General features: G+C 40.7%; 1 protein-coding gene across 4 annotated transcripts in view; it reads right to left on the bottom strand.

Annotated features, from left to right (window-relative positions):
- The window catches only part of MORN1 (MORN repeat containing 1), a 185,747-nt gene extending 168,573 nt beyond the window's left edge, over nt 1-17,174 (bottom strand). For 2 of the 4 annotated variants that reach the window (XR_011559712.1, XM_070759114.1), the window contains exons 1-6: nt 17,020-17,160; nt 15,850-15,921; nt 14,433-14,531; nt 12,328-12,438; nt 10,526-10,616; nt 9,943-10,030 (exon numbers count right to left, since the gene is read on the bottom strand). Coding sequence is in view for 3 of the 4 variants with exons in the window: in XM_070759114.1 (XP_070615215.1) it covers nt 9,943-10,030; nt 10,526-10,616; nt 12,328-12,438; nt 14,433-14,531; nt 15,850-15,921; nt 17,020-17,077 (519 nt within the window). In the remaining variant the exon portion in view is untranslated. Of the gene's footprint in view, nt 1-9,942; nt 10,031-10,525; nt 10,617-12,327; nt 12,439-14,432; nt 14,532-15,849; nt 15,922-17,019 lie in introns of all 4 variants that reach the window. The other 2 variants (XM_070759115.1, XM_070759113.1) reach the window with 2 other exon arrangements.
- Nucleotides 17,175-17,555: the final 381 nt, after the last annotated feature.

The raw sequence follows: 17,555 nt of genomic DNA, 5'->3' as shown, positions 1-17,555 counted from the left end.
TAGTAATTAAAAGTTACATTTCAGGAAAAATAGAATTTTTAAAAAACTAAACTAAACTAAAATAAGCCAGTTATTATTAAATGGTGGTTTAAGGAAACTAAACTGGTTTCTTCCAACTGGTTACACAGAGAAAAACCAAGGGGCTAACTTCATTTCACTAACTGAAGAGTAGCTAAGAGTAACTAAGAGTAGTAGATGCTAGGAACAAACTTCCAGCAGACATGGTTGGTAAATCCACAGGAACTGAATTTAAACATGCCTGGGATAAACATAGATCCATCCTAAGATAAAATACAGGAAACAGTACAAGGGCAGACTAGATGGACCAGGAGGTCTTTTTCTGCCGTCAATCTTCTATGTTTCTATGAAATGGTGTAGGGACTTCTGTTTCAGCAGGGGGTTAGACTAGATGACCTACAAGTTCCTTTCCAACTGTATTCGTAATCTAATCTAATCCTGCAATAAACGAGGCTAAAGGTAAAAAAATGGTGTTATAGATCAGGATATTGATCCACCTGACGTTATGCTCCCGAACCTGGCCACCTTCGGGCTTGTTCAATCCTTCCCTGCCCAGCATAGTCTACCTCGTGGGTTTTGGGGAAGGTAAATAGGAGGGATAAGCTGCAAGCATTATTCATGGAGGAGAAAAAAGAGAAAGCAACGTGAGAAAATATTGTTTTACTAAAAGAGTCGTAGATGCTTGGAACAAACTTCCAGCAGATGTGGCTGGTAAATCCACAGGAACTGAATGTAAACATGCCTGGGATAAACATAGATCCATCCTAAGATAAAATACAGGAAATAGTATAAGGGCAGACTAGATGGACCAGGAGGTCTTTTTCTGCTGTCAATCTTGTATGTAAAGTATAGAACGTGAGATCCTGGTTTTCAGCAGGGAAAGATCTTTGCTACCTGCTCACAGTGCTTTGAGCAAAAGATGGCTTTAGACCAGCATGCATGCCAAATTATTTATTTATTCGTTCATTCATTCGATTTTTATGCCACCCTTCTCCTTAGACTCAGGGCGGCTTACAACAAATTAGCAATAGCACTTTTTAACAGAGCCAGCATATTGACCCCACAATCCGGGTCCTTATTTTAGCCACCTTGGAAGGATGGAAGGCTGAGTCCACCTTGAGCCGGTGATGAGATTTGAATCGCTGACCTACAGATCTACAGTCAGCTTCAGTGGCCTGCAGTACAGCGCTCTACCTGCTGCGCCACCCCAGCTCTTTAATCTGAGCCAAGCCCACTCTCTTGTCTGCCAAACCACTACTCAAACCGATGCCCTCAGAACTTCCCATCTTCCCTACCTCCTCCCAGCCAAGTGGATCAGAAAGACGCCAGATGTATTTTTAAATAAGAATAAACTGATATTGGATTAATTAACTCAATGTAGCAAGATAAGATTTGGTGGTAGCACTATATATTGATATGACACCAATTTGCTTATTAATAAGAATTTAAACATATAGAATTTTCTAATACAGCTTATGTGATATATGATAAGTATTTTTTTTTATTTTATATATATAAGCTATAGTAATTATAGGATAAACTGATATGTTTATTTTTTATTTATTCAATTTTTATGCCGCCCTTCTCCTTAGACTCAGGGCGGCTTACCACATGTTAGCAATAGCACTTTTTTAACAGAGCCAGCCTATTGCCCCCACAATCCGGGTCCTCATTTGACCCACCTCGGAAGGATGGAAGGCTGAGTCAACCTTGAGCCGGTGATGAGATTTGAACTGCTGACCTACAGATCTACAGTCAGCTTCAGTGGCCTGCAGTACAGCACTCTACCTGCTGCGCCACCCCGGCTCTATTGAATGAATTAACAAGGTAGAAAGGAAAATTTCTATTAAGATGGGCATAATTTATTCAGACATAGGTCGGTTCACCCCCCCAGCAGTTAGGGCAACCTTCTTGTGGCGCTCGGCTTCTGTTGGCCGGCATTTCTTTCGGGAGCAGAGCAGCCTCGAACTCAAGCAATCCATGCCAGTCTCAGCCTCCACAGGTTGGATTACAGTTTGATATTGTTTATACTGATGTAATGTAATTTTTTAGTGTAAGGTGGGAAAAAGACTGTTGTTTTCTGATGTTTTCTTTTTTTTTACTTGATAATATCATACAAGTTCTAATAAAATGTTTTTTTTAATGGGAGAAAATAAGCCTTCATTGAATGATGAATGATGAAGGCAAGTAGGATGCTTGGCTGCATAGCTAGAGGTATAACAAGCAGGAAGAGGGAGATTGTGATCCCCTTATATAGAGCGCTGGTGAGACCACATTTGAAGTACTGTGTTCAGTTCTGGAGACCTCACCTACAAAAAGATATTGACAAAATTGAACGGGTCCAAAGACGGGCTACAAGAATGGTGGAAGGTCTTAAGCATAAAACGTATCAGGAAAGACTTAATGAACTCAATCTGTATAGTCTGGAAGACAGAAGGAAAAGGGGGGACATGATCGAAACATTTAAATATGTTAAAGGGTTAAATAGGGTTCAGGAGGGAAGTGTTTTTAACAGGAAAGTGAACACAAGAACAAGGGGACACAATCTGAAGTTAGTTGGGGGAAAGATCAAAGGCAACATGAGAAAGTATTATTTGACTGAAAGAGTAGTAGATCCTTGGAACAAACTTCCAGCAGACGTGGTTGGTAAATCCTCAGTAACCGAATTTAAACATGCCTGGGATAAACATATATCCATTGTAAGATAAAATACAGGAAATAGTAAAAGGGCAGACTAGATGGACCATGGGGTCTTTTTCTGCCGCCAGTCTTCTATGTTTCTATGTTTCTATGATCAATAGAAAATATATATATATATATATGTTTTATTGCAAGGTTTTAGTGTTTTACTTATGTATTGTTTTTTATTCTATGTTGGAGAAAAATAAAATTTCTATTTGGAGGGGGGGGGGGATATATTTTTAAATAAGCATCCCACAGGAAGGTCTGTCCTCTATACCAGACCCCAAGCTGCTAAGCCTTACAAAGAAGCGAAACCAACAATCAGGATATGTACGGACCCTCATTCGCTCTGCCCCTTGAGTCCGTCCAGCGACGAGAACGTTAATTTACGAAAGGGAAGAATTTTCAGTGGTAGCCTCCCTCTGTTACCCCAAACAGCTAGCATGCTTGGCTGCCTTTCAGAGTTGTAGATCACACACACACACACACACACAGACGGCAAGAAGACAACATCAATGGCATGACTAATAGAGCTAGAAATGCTCAACCCGCTCAAAAACGTAAATAAGTGCAAACAAGGGCGACGTTTTAACGGAGCGACGCTCCCTGCCACTTCAAACACATCTGGAAAATGTGGTAACAGTAATCAAAGCAGAGGCGCTTTATGTAGACTGGGAGAGCCGCTAGTTGTATCTGCAGAACTGAACAGCTGGTGTGATGTAGGTGTGAGGTTATCTGATGGTGTACCACCCGGGATCCGGCCGTAAATGGCACATGCAGGGGTTTTTAACTGTTGGTTTTAAATTGTTTTTAAATGGTTTTAATGACACTGTTTTATTTTTTGGTTGTGAGCCGCCCAGAGTCCCTAAGGAGTTGGACGGCATACAAATCGAATGAATGAATGAACAAACAAATACATAAATAAATAAATGCCTTAAGGAATTCAGCCAAGAGTGAGCCACGGCATTAAGAAAGCCAACAGCAATTGAAACAACATTTTCAAAATTGTTGGGAAATTATACTCCCATATGAATTGAGTGCCTGTCCTTATTCTGGGCGATGGATTCCATCCAGATAAGCAGGAAATGATGGTGTGGATGTGATCCACTCAGTTGTGTCCGACTCTTACAGATTCTATGGGCCAGGTGTCTCTACAATGGTACCTCTACCTACAAATGCCTCTACTTGCGAACGTTTCTAGATAAGAACCGGGTGTTCAAGATTTTTTTGCCTCTTCTCAAGAACCATTTTCCACTTACAAACCCGAGCCTCCGAAACTGTAACTGGAAAAGGCAGGAATAATCTTCTGGGAGGAAACAGGGCCTCCACCCTCCCTGTGGTTTCCCCAATCACACACATTATTTGCTTTTACATTGATTCCTATAGGAAAAATTGCTTCTTCTTACAAACTTTTCTACTTAAGAACCCGGTCACGGAACGAATGAAGTTCGTAAGTAGAGGTACTACTGTATTTTGGTTTGGAATGATAGAAGCTAAGGAGTAATTTAAGATAGATCTCTGAAAAGAAGATTCTTCTTTCCCCTCGACAGCCTTACCTACCTCCAATCTCAAGTTCAAATACGGAAAGGTCCCAGGAATTTAGATATGACATTTATTTATTTATTTGGCTCTATTCAAAAACTTTTAAACAAATCGTGAGGGAGCCACCAAGTGGTAGAAAACAAAGACAGCTACACTATGGGATAGTTTAAATCTGGTTGCCCCATTGCCAGTTAGCAATGCTTCAAACATTATTTCTTAATTAAATTTACCTATTTGCTGCCGTCTCACCGCAAGCCAATTCAGTATTTAAACAAACAAAATGTCACCAGTGCCATGTTATACATGGACACATGTGTGTTCACAGGATCATTATCCCTTGGTTTATTTTATTTTTTAATATTTTTATTATGCCTTTCCAATAATTCAAGCTGGGCAAATAACTCATCCTTGCTAGATTATAAGGATTACAATCCTTGTTTGGGTATAAAATATTGTACGTCAGTAGTACAATGGAGATCATCGCCAATATTAGGGCTGCAATGAAAACAAGAATAGGGTCATTCTTTGTCAAGTGGACCAGGTGATTTTTGCAGCCTTATTCGAAAAGAAACCATCACAAAAACAACATATATGGTAGAAAAAAACATGCTCTTTCTAATGAAACACAAATGAAGATGATTGAAGGTGAGAAAACTGAGAGCTCTGTTTCACCACCTTCAATCATCTTCATTAGATAGAGCATGTTTTTTTCTATTGCTCTCTGCTTTCTCACCTTCAATCATCTTCATTTTTATTTCATTAGAAAGAACACGTTTTTCTCTATCATATATATTTGTTTTTGTGATGGCTTCTTTTCTAATAAGGCTTCAATTTCACATGGTCCACTTGACAAAGAATGACCCAATATGGAAAGCTATCTTTTTTATAAATCAGAAACACGATGACGTTTTCAAAACTCCCATCCACACAATGCTGTATTTGAAAGGCTAGAAACAGACCCCAAAAAAAAAGATTTGTATCAGCAAATCTTAACATCATGGCTGGGAGATTCTGGAAATCCAAGTCCACACATCTTAAAGCTTTCAAGGTTGAAAAGCGTTGATTTAGAAATAGAGTGGTACCTCTACTTACGAACTTAATTCATTCCGTGACCAGGTTCTTAAGTAGAAAAGTTAGCAATTTTTCCCATAGGAATCAATGTAAAAGCAAATAATGCATGCAAACTCATTAGGAAAGAAATAAAAGCTCAGAATTCAGGTGGGAGGAGGAGGAGGAAGAAGAGGAGGAAGATGGTCACTGCCAAGAGCGAAGGAAGCGTTTCTTTTCTCTGGGCACTGGCAGAGGTTTATTCCCTCTCCAAGTGCCCAGAGAAAGGAAAACATTCCGTTCGCTCTGGGCTGCCAAAGCCGCCTTAAGCGCCACCGAAAGGCTCCTCTGGCAGCCCAGAAAAGCCCGAGATGGCCGGGATTAAAGGGGGAATGGCAGGAAACTGTCTGAGCCTTTGTGCCGCTCTCAAATTTCCTGGGCTCGGGTTCTTAAGTAAAAAATGGTTCTTGAGAAGAGGCAAAAAAATCTTGAACAGACAGTTCTTATCTAGAAAAGTTCTTAAGTAGAGGCGTTCTTAAGTAGAGGTACCACTGTACACAGGAAGGTATGTGTATTGCCATGATGGCGAACCTATGACACAAGTGCCATTGGTGGCACGCAGTGGCCTCTCTGTGGGCACGTGAGCCCAAATTTAGATTTAGATTTAGTCTTTGCTGCACGTGTGTGTGGGGGGGTCAGGGCGTGTGGGGGGATGTGAGAAGGGGGGTGCCTGAAGGGGGATGAATGCGTATTCATGGGGGGCAGAGCGTATGCAGAGGGCCCATGCATGTATTGCATTTTGGGGGTTCGGGAGCGCTTTGGGCACTCAGTCCGGAAAAGGTTAGCCATTACTGGACTAGTGGTTAAGATGCTGGGCTAAAAACTAGGAAATGGTGAGTTCTAGTTCTGCCTCAGGCATGAAAGCATTATAACGGCTGCAAGAATAGCTTACGCAAAAAAATATGGAAAAACTCACAGATACCGTGTTTCCCCGATAGTAAGACCCCTCCGATTGTAAGACATATGGGGGGTTTCAGGGGGGTCGGCTAATATAAGCCATACCCCGAAAGTAAGACATATGTCTTACTTTCGGGGAAACACGGTACTAAAAGCGAGGGAGGCGTCCGCTACTCCCGCCGCCGCCTTTGCTCTCCCCGCCGCTCCTGGGGCTGCCTGCTGCCGTAGCCGGGCTGGGCGCGGGGCATCCTCGGCGTTGGGCAGCAGCGGGAGGAGCCGCAGCCTCCGGAGCCGGCCAGCCGGGCGCCCCCAGGATGCGGGCAGCTGCGCCTGCTGCGCAACGCTGCCTAACGCCGCCCGCCCGGAGAAGAAGAGGCCTCGCCCGGGCCGAAGCCGCCTTTGCTCTCCCCGCCGCGCCTGGGGCTGCCTGCCTGCCTGCTGCCGTAGCCGGGCTGGGCGCGGGGCATCCTCGGCGTTGGGCAGCAGCGGGAGGAGCCACAGCGGGAGGAGCCGGCCAGCCGGGCACCCCCAGGACGTGCATCGCGGACCGGCCCCGCCGCGGCGCAGGAGGGATGGAGGCCGGGCCCGACGGGCAGCCGCGCCTGCCGCGCAACGCCGCCTAACGCCGCCCGCCCGGAGGAGAAGAGGCCTTACCCGGGCCGAAGCCCGAAGACGAGCCGGCCCCGGTGCCCGGGACAATATAAGACATACCCCCAAAGTAAGACACAGTGGGGCTTTTGGGGGTAAAAAGATAGTAAGACACTGCCTTACTATCGGGGAAACACGGTACCTAGCGACAAAGAGATAAATATACGAATGTGCAGAAATGGACCAGTTAACTATGGAATTGAACAATCAAAAGGACTCAGATTACTATGTCTACCTGGACGAAGTGGTACAATTGGATACAAAAAAGAAATGCACATCAGCAATAAGAGAAATAATAGAATACAATAGAAAAGAAAAAGAATAGAATAGAAATAATAGAATAGAATAAATAGAATAATAATAGAATACTGTAGAACATTATAAAGAAATATGTGTACAAATGTAAAAATGAATAATATATCAGTATAAACGTAAATATATGGATGTTAACCCACCTGAAAGTATTAGAATGTACTAAGATGTAAATATTAAAAATCAATAAAAATATATTCAGAAAGAAAGAAAGAAAGAAAGAAAGAAAGAAAGAAAGAAAGAAAGAAAGAAAGAAAGAAAGAAAGAGTGCTGGGGTGACATAGGGCCACTCATTTTCTCTCAGCCTCACAGAATTGTTGTTGTGGGGAAAATCGAAGGAATATTCGATACATTTGTCGCCTTGAGTTACTTATACAGTAATAATGATGGAATTAAAAATCTAACTAATAAATAAATAGGAAGAGAGCTTAGAGGTCATCTTGACTCTCCCCCTGCCTAGTGCAAAATTTATCAGGACATCTCTGGGGGATGACCATCCAACCTCTCCCTATAGAACTGCAGCAAAGGACGTCTCCCTATGTCTTGTGGCAGCCCATTCCACAGACTAACAGTCTATCAGGAAATTCCTCTTGATGCCTAACTAAATTAATCCAAAATAATGACACCGAAAACTTTCAGACACACTCTCAGAAAAAAAGAAACAGACATAGCTATAAATAGAGCCAATCTTAACTACTTACACCGAGGTTGCCTGTGAAAAAACAGCAACAAAACATCTGCAGTGTTTGATAACATTACGTTAAAATTGAAAGATAAAAAGGCAAAGGCGAGAACATCCTGGATTCATAAGGGCAAATAGAGTTTAAAATAAGAGTCTAAAAACTGAATTCTTTCTCATGCACAGCTAACAGCTTATGGTGGGAACAGCGACAACTGGAAATGATGCAGCCTTTTCAGAAATGTCAGTAGATTGATCTTACGAGAGCAGGTCTATAATTACAGGCGGTGTTTGGTCTGAGAATTTACAAGACGTGTGAGGAGCTGAGGAGAAAGCCAAGCACGATATAAGGGTAAGTTTAACAAAATATGAGTCAACTTCAGTGCCTAAGGGGGTCCCCAAACTTGGCAACTTTAAGACTTGTGGACTTCAACTCCCAGAATTCTGGGAGTTGAAGTCCACAAGTCTTAAAAGTTGCCAGGTTTGAAGACCTCTGGCCTAAGCAGACACATTGATATATTTTATTCCTATATCTTCTCTTCTCTTCTTTCTTAGATATACTGTGAATATATCCTCTACAACCTTCATTATGTATTTTACTATGAGTATATCCACTATAACCTTCATTGTGTAATGGACAAAATCAATCAATCAATAAAATAAATAAATAAAAATATTTTCTCATTGCCACACCTGAGGTCAAGGGGTTGATTTCCCCACTGGTGTGGAAATTCCCTTTAACCCTTTCAAACATTTCCCGCACGCTCCACAGACCAGGGGGTGGGAGGAAACCCCTGCTCTAAGGAAGACTCAACCATCTTGTTATATTTATTCACCTTGTCAGGGAGAAAAAGCAGCTTCGTTTTCCAACCCAGCTCTTTGGGGGCCATTTGGAGAAGGGCTGCCAATCAGTTGAGTAAGCCCTTCCGCCTTGGCAAAAGGTTTGCAAACAAGCTGTGAAATTCTGTTGGCTCGGATCGATGGATACTCAGCTGGCCTTTGGAAGCGCAGCTCCGAAAGCATCTGACATCTTAGCAGACAGATCATCAGTGGGAGCCTATTTTTTAATTTCCTGAATTATTACGCCTGATTGCCATTTATGCACATTTCAAATAATGAGACTGGACAAGCCATGTGTTGTAAGAGGAATGCCAAAGAAAAGGCATCTTAACCTCACCCACAAGACACCCCCATACAAATAAATGGCAATTTCTGGATCACTCGGCGCTAAACAAGGAAACATTGGGTCTCCAGTTCACACTCAGCAGGATGAATGGCACAGGGAGATGGGGTATTGTAGTCCAAAACCTGGCAAGAACACGGAGTTGCCTAACTCAGCATAAACTTTGAAACAGCCTCGGTTACAATAAGGAGAGCTATCAATATAAACAGGAATCCATTAGTATTCCAAACCAGATAATATTCCAAGTCCAGTTAAATGCAATTGCTAAAAGTATCAGAACTTCGGCATTGAGATACCAGATAGATTTGATTGCAGCTAAAGCATCAGTTTTACAGGATCGGTCAACGGAATTCATTGTGCCCAATTGCCCATCTAACTAACGGAGCTCCGGGATAGATAGATAGATAGATAGATAGATAGATAGATAGATAGATAGGTAGGTAGGTAGATAGATAAAAATATCTCACTGCCTGCACATAACCTTCCATCAAATTCTAGGATGCAAAGCAACGTACACACAGAAGCTTGGATGGACCGTTCATTTATGGCTGGGAAACACAAACAGTGTGATGGTTCCGAAGGGATTTAGGAGTGTTTCCCCTCTAGCTTTTGGGAAGAAAAGGGGGCCACAAGGAGTTGAGTTAAAAGTAAGCACAAAGCAGATTAAGCAATTATTCATTTCATGTATCTGACTAATCCCTATCAAGATGAATGGACTCCATTTTCCAGCCTTGTAGTACATCACAGAGCCACCAATGCTGTAGCCCTATTCAATTGTTTCTGGGAGTTTATGCTGTGCCAATGGAGCCACTGGGGAAAAGGTGTCTCAATAGCTAAGGAACTTAAAAGAAAACCAAGAGAACTGTTCTTATACCTCAAACACGGTTCCATCAGGGCACTGAAGTACTCCATGGCCTTGTCTTTGATCCAGGATCCAGTCACCCACAAATTTATCTCCATTTCTAAAAAGAAAGAATAATTTTAGGTGACTTGGTGAGAAGATTAATAATCTTCTCATTGTTCCCACCACCCATCTCCTCCCACTTATGACTGTATGACGGTAACTTTGTTGTTTGTATTCTTACAATTTAATATTGTGTTTCCCAATATGATTTGATTGCTTATTTGTACCCTATGGCAATGATTAAGTGCTGTTCCTCATGATTCTTGACAAATGTATATTTTACTTTATGTACACTGAGAGCATCTGCAAAGACAAATTCCTTATGTGTCCAATCACATTTGTCCAATAAAAAATTCTAATTCTAATTCAACCCTCTAGGTTGAGGATTTTTAGTAAGTCAGACTGAGCCATGTTAATTGGTTGACATTCAGTTTCTCTTCTGCTCTTTTTCTTTGTGACTAATTATAGATTTTGGTTACTGCTCCTTCCTGAAAGTCTCCTTTCAGGCTGAATCCAACTAAAGGCCTAACAAAATCATCAAGAGGAAACTCACGGGAACGTCATTTTTCCTGCTCCGTGTTTTTTGTTGTTATGAAAGCTTCCTTGATAAATTTCTCCATCTTCTTCCGTCAGCGACCCATGGCCTATGAAGAAGACTTTGCATTATATAGAGAAACAACGCCAAAATTGGGGATTTGGGGGGGATTTCAATCACAAATAACTGCATAAAGACTGATTTTCTTGGCTGATTTGAAAGTTAAAACTAAAAGTCGCTGTCCATCTCCACCCTGTTAGCCTTCACTTTGTCCGCCCGCTGCTTTTTTTTTAAGCCTTAAAATTTGGATTTTCCTAATGTGTTTGCACGCATTATTTGCTTTTACATTGATTCCTATGGGAAACAACGTTTCATCTTACAAACTTTTCATCTTACGAACCTCCTCCCAGAACCATTTAAGTTCGGAAGACAAGGTATCACTGTACGTTTATCCCAGGCATGTTTAAATTCAGTTACTGTGGATTTACCAACCATGTCTGCTGGAAGTTTGCTGCCTTTTGTCTAAAAGTTGTGAGACCCCAGCTGTAGTCTGGGATACAGCTGGTGGAAGGGATTATCAAACCTGGGAAGTAGGCTTGAGCAGGGGGTTGGAGTAGGAGATCTCCAAGGTCCCTTCCAACTCTGTTGTTCTGTTATAAACATGTCTTCCCTTCAAGGTGGATTTGATTTATATCAAGTCGATTCAGATTTAGATTGCAAAACAATGGGATAAAAGGAATATTCCTAAACTTTGTTTTATGATTCATCTCATGGTTATTGGCAAATTGTGTGAATGCATCAATGCAGTGCATGTTATCTCAGCTTGCGGAGCTTGGATTCATTGAATGAGTTTATCCAAAAATGTAAATATTGCAGAATATACAGCCTCATGCTATATAACCAAGCTCCATTTCATGCTGAATAAACTAGACTATTAATGCATCTTAAATAGAAAACTATCTTTAGATAGATTTTTTGCTTCAAAATAACTTAATTGAAATAAATGTGATAAAAATTTAAAAAATGATTTAAATTTTTTAAAAAATTTTTTTGTTTTTTTAAAAAAGTTTTTTGTTTTTTAAAAAAATCATTGATTTTTATCCACCCTGCTTCCTTTGCACCCTAGTTACAAATCAATATCTTGACCAGACTGGAACAATAATGCAATGCTCCTAGGCCAAAACTATTTTGAAAATTAACATTTTCATCTCTCCACTAATTAACCCACCAATAAATGTGAGATTTCTCTCCCAGTCTTCCAGATCGATCAACAGGGTTTCTCACATCAGTTAATTTGGATTCATGCAGCTGGAACTGGCTTCACAGGGTGTGTCAAATGACAATGATGGTACAGTGGTACCTCTACCTAAGAACGCCTCTACTTAAGAACTTTTCTAGATAAGAACTGGGTGTTCAAGATTTTTTTGCCTCTTCTCAAGAACCATTTTCCACTTACAAACCTGAGCCTCCGAAACTGTAACCGGAAAAGGCAGGGAGAAACCTCCATGGGCCCTCTCTAGGAATCTCCTGGGAGGAAACAGGGCCTCCACCCTCCCTGTGGTTTCCCCAATCGCACACATTATTTGCTTTTACATTGAGTCCTATGGGGAAAATTACTTCTTCTTACAAACCTTTCTACTTACGAACCTGGTCACGGAACGAACTAAGTTCGTAAGTACAGGCACCACTGTATGAGCCGATTTTTGAATGGCTTCCCCGTGCGTGCAAACCTGGACATCACATCTTGTTAATCAACCGTGTTAAAATAAAGCCATGATATAGGCATTCCACCCTAGTTACACGGATCCTGTCCCATTTACCTTCTCGCATCCCGTAAGAGAATTCTCCTTCATATTTGGCCCCATCGCTGTAATGAAAAACTCCGTGCCCGTGAAGTTCTCCGTAGAGGAACTGGCCGGAATAAATATTCCCTCGAATCAAAAATACAATACAGTAAAACTCATGGGAAGCTGTGGCAAATGCAGTTTAATAATCCTTGCTTATTCCCATAAAGATTTTGATGGTGCCTTTCTCAGCGTGAGACATTCCAACTGAGTAATTGCCAGCTGTTTTTTTATTATCGGGACAGCTTCAAGAACAAAAGATGTGTTCATTAGGTCTTTATCTTACAAACTAATGAAATCAGAGCTGCTATTCCTTCAGGTCTTTCATACTAAGGTATCTTAAAAAGACATTAGTGCTACTGGGGGGGGGAGAAGGAGGAAAAGAACAAAAGAGATTCAGAGATTGGTTTTTTTTAATCATTCAGGAGATGAAGAAGTACTTTTATTTCACAGACAACTTAACAGCTTTTTGATGGCCTTTTTGATCACTCAAGTTCTTTACAGAGGAGGAGGTATGCTGAATATAATTAAAAGAGAATCCTAAGTCCTTTGGGACAAAGCTGGAGGGTCTCTCAAGGTAATCCTAACAAGGATGAGGTGGCCTTAGCCACTTCACATAGTTTGCAGCTTTACTTCATTGTCATTGCACCTCGTGCAATGAAATTAAATGCCAACTTCAGTATGCGTAATATACACTGCTCAAAAAAATAAAGGGAACACTTAAGCCACACAATATAACTCCAAGTCAATCAAGCCTCTGTGAAATCAAACTGTCCACTTAGGAAGCAACACTGATTAACAATCAATTTCACAAGCTGTTGTGCACATTCAACTTTGCACAGAACAAAAGATTCAATGAGAATATTTCATTCATTCAGATCTAGGGTGTGTTCTTTGAGTGTTCCCTTTATTTTTTTTGAGCAGTACTGTATATATAAAAAATAAAATAAACACATCTCCTTCACACACTATACCACCGATGGCGAACCTTTTCCCCCCTCGGGTGCCGAAAGAGCGTGGGCGTGCGCTATTGTGCATGTTCGAGTGCCCACGCCCATAATTCAATGCCTGGGAAGAGTGAAAACAGCTTCCCTTGCCTCCCGGAAGCCCTCTGGAGGCCAGGAACAGCCTGTTTCCCAACTTCTGGTGGGTCCAGTAGGCTTGTGTTTTGCCCTCCCCAGGTTCCAAAGGCTTCCCTGGAGGTGAGGGAGGCTAAAAACACACTCCCCCATCCCCTAGAGGCTCTCTGGAAGCCCTCCCAAAATTGTGTCTTTAGAGTGGAAGGTGCAGGATTTTACTAGGTTCGATTTTGGTTTTGAACAACATGTATACTTGGAGAAGGATGGTGTGTGTGCTTATTGTTAGCTCACAATAACACAACCTCTTACCCTGGAGTCCTTTTCTACAAGTTGTGTCTGTCTGTGTGTCCTACCATTTCTAACTAAGAGGCCATTCCACCCTCCCAGCATCATATCACTCCTTCAAGAGGGGAATGTTGACTTACTCAGCAGAGTGCCAAAATTTAGGGCAATAATAAACACAGTAGAAAAGACTCCAAAACGTTGGACGTGGGTTAAAAAATGCTTAGATTGGCTGACTAAGAGGGTAAGAAATAGAAAATCAATGAAAGGGGAGAATGGAACAAAACTATCTATCTATCTATCTATCTATCTATCTATCTATCTATCTATCTATCATCCGTCCATCCACCTATCTATCCAATCTATCATGACTGTCTATCTACCTACCTGTCATCTGTCATCCATCCATCATCTTTATTCTTTCTTTCTTTCCTTCCTTTTTATCTATGCCCATCCACCTACCAATCTTCCTTCCTTCCTTCCTTCCTCCCTTCCCCAAAAATTAGACCTTGTCTTATATTTTTTGAACCCTGAAATTAGTGCTTGGCCTTATTGTCATGCAATCAAAAGCCCGATTGGGCTTTTTATCAGGGGATGTCTGATTTTAGGGGAAACAGGGTATCAAGGTGGGATTGGGGACATTGAATGGAACAGTAACCAAAACAGACTGTGTGTCTTTTTTTCTTTTGTTTTGTAGCAGGCACTGTTCACATGTCTAACCTGTTGATGCCCAGTATCTGAGTCCATGGCCAATAATTTCTCCATCCACAAATTCACCTTCGTAATAACTTCCATCTTTGAACAGTAATTTCCCGTGTCCTGGAAAAGAAAGATCCATAAAGTGCATTCTGGGTAAAAAATCAATGCCTTTGATAGGGGTAAAAATTTATTGGGCTCTCTTTGCAAAGGAGAATCTTCAGAAAGCTTCTGGGGCTGAAGCCACTAATAAAGCTGATAGTTAATAAAGATAGAAAGTTGAAAGTACCCTTTTATACTGCACAGGTGAGACCAGACTAGGAATACTGCACCCAGTTTTAGTCACCACAATACAAAAAAAAGATGTTGATACTCTAGAAAGAGTGCAGAGAGGAGCAACGAAGATGCTCTTAGGCAATGGTCTGAAACCTAGGAAAAATGGTTGCAGGAATTGGATATATCTAAGCTAATGATAAAAAAAGATTAGGAATTACATGATATCAGTCTTCCAATTTTTGAGGGGCTGCCACAGAGAGGAGGGGGTTGTTAGTTCATACTTTATATTGCATGAACCTGCTTTCCAAATTTCCAGTGAGGGAGTCAAATTAGCCCATTGGGCAAGAAATAAATTAAAAAAGAGTTTTGTAGCCTTTTAAAGACTACCCTGGTCCTTAGCCCATTATTGTAAATTATGAAATACTGTAGGTGTGAAAAGTTATCACTCTGATGCCATCTAATGGTCAAAAGTATAAATATACTGTATTCCATCAAATACATCTCGTTTGTAAATGTTGAATGATAAGGCTGGGTCATTCTTTGATTCCTTTTGAGGATAAAACAGACATTTGGAATCTTGATCAACTGCAAAAAAATATATTAAAGATGAAAAATTTATACAGAGAAACCAGAATATGTTCTTAGCTTTCTTTTCAGTGTTTTTCCCCCTTAATTTGCTGGTCATTCTCCATATTTTTTTAATCAAATAATGAAAAGGTATTAATTACAGGTGGTACTCAACTTGCAACAGGTCATTTAGTTACAAAAGCACTGACCTATGACCATTTTTCACAGTTATGATCTTTGCAGCTTCCCCATAATCAATTGTGGTCATAAGTTGAGGACTATCTGTATTTAATAACAATAGTAAAAATGCAGACATATCCAATTAATATTCAAAGCCCTGCCTGGGAATCTAGAAATGTGTTTCAGCGAATTAGTGTATTAGCTGATCTTCAATAAGGTGCTATTTCTTATCCTAACAATTCATTTCACAGAGTTTGTATTGTGGTGAAAATTAGAGGAAGAAGGAGCATTAAGTATGTTTGCTGCCTTGGGTTATTTATAAATAATAATCATAGAAGGCAGGAATAAATTTATTTATTTCTTTAAAAATACAAAATACTGAATAAAACACAAGGAAAGAAAACTTCTGGTTCCTCACCATGTTTTTTCCCTTGCTTCCACTGTCCTTCGTATTTGAAAAAGGAGTTGGGGTACACATAACGTCCATAACCTAAATGGCAAGAGAAGTCAAAAAGATTAAAAATACAATAACGAAAAGACTACAGGCTTTTTTAAATATTCAGTTGAGTGACTTTCAAGTTTAATGAATAAAAGAGAATAATAATAATAATAATAATAAATTATTATTATTAATATAAATAATAATAATAATAATAATTATTATTATTATTATTATTATTATTTATCATTATTTGTGATATTGTGATACGAAATCCAGCATATCAATCTCATTTGCTGTGTATTACTGTTTTTATTATTATTGTTATTATCATCATTATTATTATTATTATCATTATTACTGTATTATTATTATCACAAGTCAAATACTTCTCAAGCTATCATGATTGTGAATATCAATCGATTGTGAGTCCTTCAGGATTGGGCGGCATAGAAGTCGAATAAGAAGTAAGTAAATAAATAAATAATAACAACAACAACAACAACAACAATAATAACATTTTTTGTTTGTTTAATTTATAGGTCACCCAACACCCTAAGGACTCTGGGTGTCTGACAACATCTAAAAACAATATAAAAAGACAGTTTAAATCCCATAAAATACCATTCACATCTTTTTGTGGCAATAATAATAATAACAAATAATAACAATAACAAAAGCAACAGCAACAGCAACAAAATGGTGCTAATAAATTTATTAATATTATTACTAATAATATTAATATTAACAATATCAATAATAAAAATAACATTGATAACAACAACAACATGTCAGCCGCCCCTTAGTCTAATAAATCTATAAACATTAAAATCTAATAAATAAATAAACATTGATAATAACAATAATAATAATAATTTTAAAAAGCGGCCCAGTAAATTCCGAGAACATCCAATTCCTCCCCGACGACACCTGCTAACCCCGGCCTTGTCTCTCCAGCCTTTCGGACGTGCATTCCGGTAGACTGCTCCTGCCCCAGGAGGCTCCACTTTGGAGCCGACCCAGCCCCTTTTCGCGGAGAGACGCCCCCCCGTCCTTTTTCTCTCCCCCCCCCCCCCCCCAGGTCGTTTGCTCCACCAGCCCAGCCCAACCCTTCCCCAAGCCGTTGACTTCCCCCCCTCACTCACTCACCATTCCTCCGCTGGTCCTTCATCTCCCCACTGTAAGAACCGGCTCCCTCAGCCGCCATTTTCCCGTCTCCCTCAAGGGACGCTGTTTTGCCGCCATCGGATCCCGCCGCGGGATTGGCTGTCGCGTTGCTAGGAGGCGAGGCTTCTGGTGTGTTATTTTTTTATTATTTAAATTCCCTAAGAGGGGAGGGGTTACGAAGTTCGGGCGAGTTTTGCGTGGCGCGCATGCGTGGAGGGATTAGAAGCCAGGAAGCGCGTAGGGTCGGATTTAATGCTTTCCTTCCTCTTAAAGGAGTTGGGGGGAGATTGCAGATCCCATGATCCCCAGCCCGCACGGTCCGGGGAATTAAGAGGAGGGTTGTGCGGAGGGTTGGAGAAGGAAAAAAACACCGTAGGGTGGATTTTGCACATAAAAAGGCTATAAAAACCATCAAGGCTTGCTGAGCCCAACTATAGGGGCTGGGAATAATGGGATCTGCAGTCCCTTCCCCACCCACCCAGGCTGGGCTGTGGCATTAAGCCACGTGGTTGAAAGCA

This window comes from Erythrolamprus reginae, chromosome 8, assembly GCF_031021105.1.
Source record: "Erythrolamprus reginae isolate rEryReg1 chromosome 8, rEryReg1.hap1, whole genome shotgun sequence".
NCBI classification, from domain to species: Eukaryota; Metazoa; Chordata; class Lepidosauria; order Squamata; family Dipsadidae; genus Erythrolamprus; species Erythrolamprus reginae.
This window is presented reverse-complemented; position numbering and strand designations above follow the sequence as displayed.